We start from the raw sequence: 8,439 nt of genomic DNA on the forward strand, positions 1-8,439 counted from the left end.
ATATCATGGTATGTAGACACTCTAATTAGTATGTGGTATCAATTTCATGAATATTGGTTCAGTAGATGTCGAGGTGTCAACTCTATCAATTTACTATAGATATTTGACATGATATCATAGATTATACTCCAAATCACTCATTTTACGTATAACAAGTCTAGAATTGATACCACATAGTCTATATATCAATTAAATACATCTACAATAGTTAAGAAACATTTCAAACTATTTTCATAAAATTAATCAGTAAATGTTCAATATCAACATTATATATATCCTAGTGAACACTCCATCTCAGTGAAAGTTATTCCAATCATTCTGTAACTTTACCCAATACGTTTAGTCACACTATTATACATCTGGTATCAATTTCATAGTTTTAGAATTGAATTCAATATGATAATAATAACAATCTTTCAAAATATCACATTTCAAAAAAGAGATTACACTCCATCTCAGTCAGTTTACAAAATATCATACTAGTATCAAATATGAATAGACTCCTCTTGATGAGGAGTACAATCTGAGAAAGTTTCAAATTGATGGCTCAGTATCTTCAAGTCAACTAAGTCAACCTTAGAATAGACAAGTCAATTAAGTACATCAAGTCAATAATTGAAAATTGAAATATAGTATATTTATTAAATATTAATAGGACTCTTCTAAATAACTATATTGTTTAAATCAATATTTGTAAAGTTGTCAACACATCATGTCACAGATCATACTCTTTCTCAATAAATACTTGACTAAATCAATTGAAATTGACATAGAGTTGTTTATATGTAGTACTGAATATGTTATATCAATATCTTTTAAAATTGTCAAGTATTAAGGAAGATCTAAAAAAAATAAGGTGGTTATAATGAATAAGTTAGTAAAATCACCTTGAATCGATCACTCGTCCCTTAATTGACGATCCGGCATACAACCACTGAACCAACAGTGTTATAGCTGTAATTTCTAGAAATGCTTCATATGAAGAACCAAGTGGTTGTATGACCTGGAATTGTCGGCTTCTATTAAGAACAACAATTAACAAAATAACAACAAGAATTGTATCATTATATGATAATAACAATAATTTATTAAACAATATGGAAGGGAGAAGTTGCTCCCTCACCAAATGATGGAGGGAAGATTCAACTTGATGAACAAGAGATGGTACCTCCACCATCTACTTAAATTCAGTATCATTGAAGATTATCCTGATGATCTTGATAAATAGATTCATACATCGGAAAAGTGTTGGAAGCAGAGTAATTTGGCGTTGTATTTTGATAATCGTAATATTTTAAAGGGTTAAAAATGGAGTTAATTAATGCGATTATCAAAATAATGGCTTTAAATCCATGGCTATTAGCACTGCCAACAAGCAAATTGTGGAGTGAGAAACATTACCACTTCCACCTAATATTAATAAATATTATTTACTTGTTCCTTAATGATCTTAATGATATCGGAATAAGTGCGCACCGCAATTAAAGATAGTTTCACACTTGTTCAACACAGCTATTAAGCAATAGAAAATTAACAAGTTTAACACCAATTCAAATACAAAATACTCAACAATTACTGAATTAAATGCAAATATCCCAACGTCATTTTGTAGAGAATTAAGTTGAACCTATGCGATTTTTCACCTTTTGCCAAATGGTTGCGTATCTAGCAAGCCCCCCCAAGAGAACAAAAAACACAGAAATATTGAGGTAAAACGAGTTGATTATCTACATTATTTGATAGCAACCAATATTAAAATTATATATCAGCATGTAGCCGTGAACATTTCCTATCTAATGATATATATCGATGTATATGAAGTCTTATAAATAATGATGTTTTAAGAGCGCAGATTAATATCCAAACCCTAGTAAAATGTTGAGTTTCACCAAAATAAAGATATTTCCAAGACATAGAAATCACCCATACTATTCTACTATATTAAATATATCTATGATGACGGTTGGTGAGTGTTCCGAGGATGGTTTACCAACTTGAAAAATTATAATCCAAAAATTGATTTACTATTTTATGATGAAAGTCCAATAATAAAAATTACTACTATTACTACTATTTAGATGATGTTGAGATGATGATGTGAAAGTTTGGCAGCTTACGGATGTGAAACCACTCGAAGAATCATCAAAGTACATCACGTACTAGATGTTGAAATATTTTTTCACATATTCGCAACTGAACAAACAAACCTTGCTTCAAAAAATCAACCAAACTCTAGTAATACCTTGCTTGGTTTTCGTTCCAACAATTCAAGCCAAACAACACAAGAGAATCTATTTAATATAATTGGAAAATTCAATTTTATTAAATGTATCATTCAATTTATCGGTGTTACTAAGGTTGTGCATTTTCCATTTTGGTTTACCGTCATCAGTATTAAGCGGATGCTCTTCTCCCGTCTGTAGTAAGAAACTGAGTGTTCTCCGTCTCATCCGTCCCCCGTTTCACCGTCACTTAGTACCATCTCCTATTTAGATGATATAATGATGACTCTCCATTGTAACATGCATGTGAAATTGAATGTTGACACTTTTCATCTTGTTATATTTATAGAGATGCTATCCAACAGAGTCAGTTCACAATATTAAATATTGAAACTCATTCTGTATGACATGTTTGATGTATAGAACGGTTTTTTATTGAATGTAATCAGTTTGAAATAATTTGATGAAACTGACACTGTCAGGTCACCATTTCATGACAAATAGACCATAGTTTACATTCCATCTCAGTCATTTCAACGAGTTATTGATTAATTCCACCACCATTATGTTTCTCATACATTGTAGTACAGTTAATATTTCAAGAGTGATTTCTGTGTAGATTAGTATAATCGTAATACCTTGCCATACCAATAAAACTCAATAGAAGAGTTAATTCTTCTCATTTTCAAATAGATTATTCAATATAGAACACATATAGATAGTTTCCAGATCATAAAAGTCAAGATACTATATATGGTCTTTGATTAAATTTAAAAATAGACTGCCGTTAATTACTGGAATATTAATTCAAAGCTTGATGATAAAGCTATTGATTGAAATCAAACCGATTATTGAATATTGATCATTGAATTGGTGAATAATCACTCTTGATAATGTTACTTATTCATATTGCATGCAAATCAACCTGATTCAATCTACAAAGGTTGGTAGTTGCACCACTTCGTGGCGAAACTACCCATCCACGATCAATCAACATTAGATTCACTTCCATTCAACTCAATTTGACCGTTATAATCAATAAATCAATGAAATGTTACTTTATTAGCAATACCTATTCAATCTAATGAGTAGATTCACGTCCCAAACATTTGAATTCTCAAAGTCCATAGTTCAAAAGTTAGTACTGACCTGACCTTTAAATATCTATCAATACAAGAAATTAAAACATCAAATTTACATCAATAATAGATGATAAGAAATATAATCAATGATATGAATCTTCACTAAGTAATATCTTAAATAACCCAAATAAATCAACTCTGAATCCTAACCAAACCCTGAGCCAAATTAAAATAATTTCAAAGAGTAAACTTGCGTAATACTATTTAAATTAACCTGTTCCAACAACATCCGAGATGTATTTATTGATTTGAAATTTTTCTAAAGTGATGATGATATTAAATTTCTTGACGATTAAAATTTCAAACAATAAAATTACTATTCGTGTATCCAAATATGATGTACATTGAATATCAATGTTTTCCATATTGAAATGATGAGATAATCAGCAATGATGAAGTGATTATTTTTTTTTCAACTTTGAAAAATGTTAAGGAATCTTAATTAGTTCTTTATTCGATATTAATCGCCTAGACATTTAAACCGATTTCAGTTCAACTCCTTGTTTTGATTCATTACTGGTTTCTGGTTTCATTTTCTTAACAACATACCAACCAACAATTCCCAATACAATAAAGGCAAAAATGATAAAGCAAATAATCAAGAAAGACCACAAAATCCAGAATAAATCAGAGATTCTCTTTGGAGTTTCAGGATTAACCGGTTTTTCAATTGGAATAGATGATAAAATACCAACTCTAACATTTTCTGAACATTCACAGTTTCCATAATTAGTATTGAAAGAGAATTTACATGAAGAAGCATCAATGACTTGACCGTTTGTAACTTGAATGCATGAATAAGTTGCCTTATCATTAAAGGTTTGTGTAAGTGGCAAGGAGTGAGTAATTGGTGAGGAATAGTTTGTAATAGATGTTGAGAATTTAATTTCAGACAAATCTGAAACAATAGTATTAGTTTTACCATCTTGAGGAGTAATAATTTGAGAAACATCCTTAATAATCATCCAAATGTAATTGACTGGCTTTCTGAGAGACACGCTTTGTAACCTTTGAGAAACAGTTGAAGGAAGGGTCAATGAAGTTTTACTTTCTGTCAATACTTGAGAATCAAAAGTATTCTTAAATTGCTTGTTGAATTGATGAACTGCAAAATTAGTTTCAAACTTGGAAGAAGATTGACCAACAAGAACCTTTCTTGAAAGTAATGATGCCAACATGTGACAACTTTCCATCAATTCTGAATAATCATAAGAAGGTAAAGTCTTTAAGTACGAATGCATTGAGTTGAGTGATGAAATTAACAGCTTATCAGCACCGACTTCAACTTGGAATGATGGAGAATTTTCAGCATCATCCAAGGTTGACCTGATAATATTCAAACTCTTATTATAGAGATTGGCAGAAACGTCACTCTTCAATAAAGATTCAACACCGAACATTATGTTAGTAAAGAACTTTCCAGTTGTCTTTTCTCCATTTTCAGACTTGACTTGTTGAGAAGAGAAGAATGCAGTTGCCAAATCTTGATTAATTCCATTCAAAATTTCATAATCTTTCTTTGTCATTCTACAGTCAGATGTTGTGTAATCTTCCTCACATACACATTTTTCTTTAATCAAAAATCCATGACCAGAACAATCAGTCCTTACACTTCTTGATGTAGTTGTGAGGAAGGAATCTCTCATTCTCTGGAAAGTTCTTGAAATGGTTGCAGAGTTGAAAACAGATCTAGCATAATCACCAGATGGTAATAATGAGGAGATGGCATTCCATTTTGTAATGTAATCCTTGACTTCCATGACATTTTCTACGGACGGAGCTGTAATTTGAACTGATTGTTTGGAAAGAGTTGTTGCAAGTGTTTCAGTATCAATAACCTTAACATAAAGTTCAAGATTATTGCCAGAATTTGGAGTTGGAAGTTTTTGATACAATTCTTCATCCTTGGATAAGGAAATAAAAGAGCCTGAGAAATCATCAATGAAACCATATTCGAAAGCATAAGTCTTCTTATCGTTTTGACAATTTTCACAATTGAAATTAAAGATTGTGGTCAAGGCAACACCAGAAGTTGGACTAATGGCACAACTACATGCCTTTGGAGGTCTGTTAACAGAGAAGGAATAAGAATATGATGTCTTTTGATTATTTCTATTATCCAAGACAGTTAATGAAATGGTATTAGAACTACCTTCATCCAAATATTGGGTATCCAAAATGAGAGAATTTGACAATGATGGACTGCTGCTCATAGGTGATGTCAATACAGCATCAATGGCCTTATCATTCAATAACCATGTTCTAGTGATGAATTGATCAATATTTGAATCACCGTTAATAGTGACAACCAATTGAACGCTGACATAATCTCCCTTATTTACCTTTGAGGAAGATACTTGAACAACAGAGATCAAAGGTGGCATGATGACATTCTCTGCTTGTTGTGGTAAAATCAAATCAACTGATGATTGAACAGATCTACTTCCCTTTTGAATATTAAGGCTAATTCTAACATTTTCTGCTGAACCAACAATTGACTTTTCAATCTTGTATTGTTCAAGAACACCTTGAGATAAGTAATTTACAACAGCAGCTGGACAAGCAGTGTTTGTAACAGTATTCACACATGTCCAAGAATAAGTTGGTTGAACATTTTCAGACTCAGGATCAGTGAAATCTAATCCAATGGTACTGTATTGAGGAGTAGAATCTAAAACATACATGTTCATTGAGAGTGCTTGAGCTACAGTGTTGATATTGACCTCAGCCGTTGAAACTCTGTCAATATTAGAAGTATCGAAAGCAGAGACTTTGAAAACATATTGAATATTTCCAATGGTATTGAATTTGGTAATCTTTAAATTCTTGAATGAATCAACTGCGAATTCTACTTGAGGACCACTTATTTGTTTCCATGTGTAGTCAATATTTGCAGCAGAGTCCATGTATGTTGGAATGGAAAGCTTCTTCTTGACTGAAATTGGAACATCACTAGTCTTGACAGTAATTGTACTTCTTTCATATAAACCATCAATGGAAACAACTGGAACAGCATACGCAAGTTTTGTGAAACTGACTTGAATCTTATCAACCAATGAATAAACTTGACTGGTTACGGCCAATTCAAATTTATGGAAACCAGCATTCATACCAGAATAGCTAACATTCAATTTACTTGGAGAAACAAGAGATGTATCCAACAAGTTTTGAAGTGCTACCTTATTAGGTGCTAACAATACAGTCCATTTGAAATTTAATGCCTTTCTATCAGGTGAATAACTTTCAGAAGCATCAATTAAAACATCTTCACAACTTCCATAAGTTTCCTTAGCTCCAGAGATTGTGGCAATTGGTCTTTTTGGTGATAAAGCAGCCTGGACGGTAAATGCCAAATATTGAACCGCGGTATTATTTGATTCAAAGTATAAATTATTCAAAGAGATACTATCACCTGCCTTCAATTTGTAATCAGAATCAAGTTCAATTGAGAATTCAAAGGTTTCCTTGTTAGTCCAGTAACATTTTGGTTTGGTTCCAAGAAGATCAACACTCTTCAACAACTTGTTACAATCAAGAATCATACTATTGGTATATGTAGAAGAATAAGATGCAGGTGCAACAACCTTAAATTTCAAACCAGTCAAATCATCCATAAAAAGAACTGGTCCAATAATCTTGGTTGAACACAATTCACCATAAACTCCATCAGCACATGAGGAACAAGATTCACCCTTCCAGAAACCCTTCTTGTTATCAGCAAAACAAGTACATTGTTCAAGATCATTACAATAACCATTTCCACTGCAAGTTGTTGTGGCATTACATTTAACCAAACTACTACACATAGAACCAATGTATGGAGAAACACATACTGAACAAACTGAACCAGTCCAAAAACCCTTGACAGCTGTACTATCACAAACACAAGTATTAAAGTCTGTACATTTACCATGTCCAGAACAAACAGATGAAGCATTAGAAGAAATGCCACCACAAGTGAATTGAGCACAATCACTTCCAGAATATCCAGGTTGACAAGAACAATGATCGAAAGAATCACATCTACCTTTTCCAGAACAAGCTGATGCAGTTGAGGAAATTCCAAAACAATTAAATTGGCTACAATCATTACCAAAATATCCAGCTGAACAGGAGCAATTATTTGGAGAATTACAAGTACCATTACCAGAACAAACAAAGGCATTGCTTGGGGCAATACCAAAACATTTGAAAGAACTGCAATCTGATCCACTGTATCCACTTGAGCAGGAACAGTTATTTGGGGAGATACAACTACCGTGATTTGTACATACTGATGCACTAGTTGAGGCAGTTCCATAACAATCAAATTTTCGACAATCATTTCCGTAGTATCCACTTGAACAGGAGCAGTTATTTGGTGAGATGCAACTACCATGTCTAGAACAAACTGAACCACTTGTTGAGACAGTTCCATAACAATCATATTGAGTACACTCGTTCCCATAATATCCAACTAAACACGAACAGTTATTTGGTGAGAGACAACTACCATGTCTAGAACAAACTGAACCACTTGTTGAGGAAGTTCCATAACAATCATATTGAGTACACTCATTTCCATAATAGCCTGATAAGCATGAGCAATTATTTGGGGAGATACAACTTCCGTGATTAGAACATGATGATGTATTTGTGGAGGCAGTTCCATAACAATCAAATTGGCTACAATCACTTCCATAGTATCCAGAGACACATGAACAATTATTTGGTGACAAGCAACTACCATGTCCTGAACATGCTGAACTTGTTGATACATTTCCATAACAATCAAATTGACTACAATCATTTCCGTAATAGCCTGATGAACATGAACAATTATTTGAGGCAACACAACTACCGTGTCCAGAACAAACTGAACCACTCGTGAATATAGTTCCATAACAATCAAATTGGCTACAATCATTTCCATAATATCCAACTAAACATGAACAGTTATTTGGGGAGATACAACTCACCATATCTAGAACAAACTGAACCACTTGTTGAGGAAGTTCCATAACAATCATATTGAGTACACTCATTTCCATAATAGCCTGATAAGCATGAGCAATTATTTGGGGAGATACAACTTC

General features: G+C 32.6%; 2 protein-coding genes across 2 annotated transcripts in view; both read right to left on the reverse strand.

The window, feature by feature from the left end:
* Positions 1-771, reverse strand: part of NAEGRDRAFT_74514 (uncharacterized protein) — a gene marked incomplete at both ends in the record, with an annotated part of 3,153 nt that extends 2,382 nt beyond the window's left edge. The window contains 2 exons of the mRNA XM_002670410.1: positions 147-178; positions 708-771. Of these exons, the coding sequence (XP_002670456.1) occupies positions 147-178; positions 708-771 (96 nt within the window). The remainder of the gene's footprint in view (positions 1-146; positions 179-707) is intronic.
* A 3,069-nt stretch (positions 772-3,840) lies between these two features.
* NAEGRDRAFT_74515 (uncharacterized protein) overlaps positions 3,841-8,439 on the reverse strand; it is a gene marked incomplete at both ends in the record, with an annotated part of 6,027 nt that continues 1,428 nt past the window's right edge. Inside the window, one exon of the mRNA XM_002670411.1 lies at positions 3,841-8,400. Within this exon, the coding sequence (XP_002670457.1) occupies positions 3,841-8,400 (4,560 nt within the window). The remainder of the gene's footprint in view (positions 8,401-8,439) is intronic.

The sequence above is a fragment of the Naegleria gruberi genome, assembly GCF_000004985.1.
Source record: "Naegleria gruberi genomic scaffold NAEGRscaffold_71, whole genome shotgun sequence".
NCBI classification, from domain to species: Eukaryota; Heterolobosea; class Eutetramitea; order Acrasida; family Naegleriidae; genus Naegleria; species Naegleria gruberi.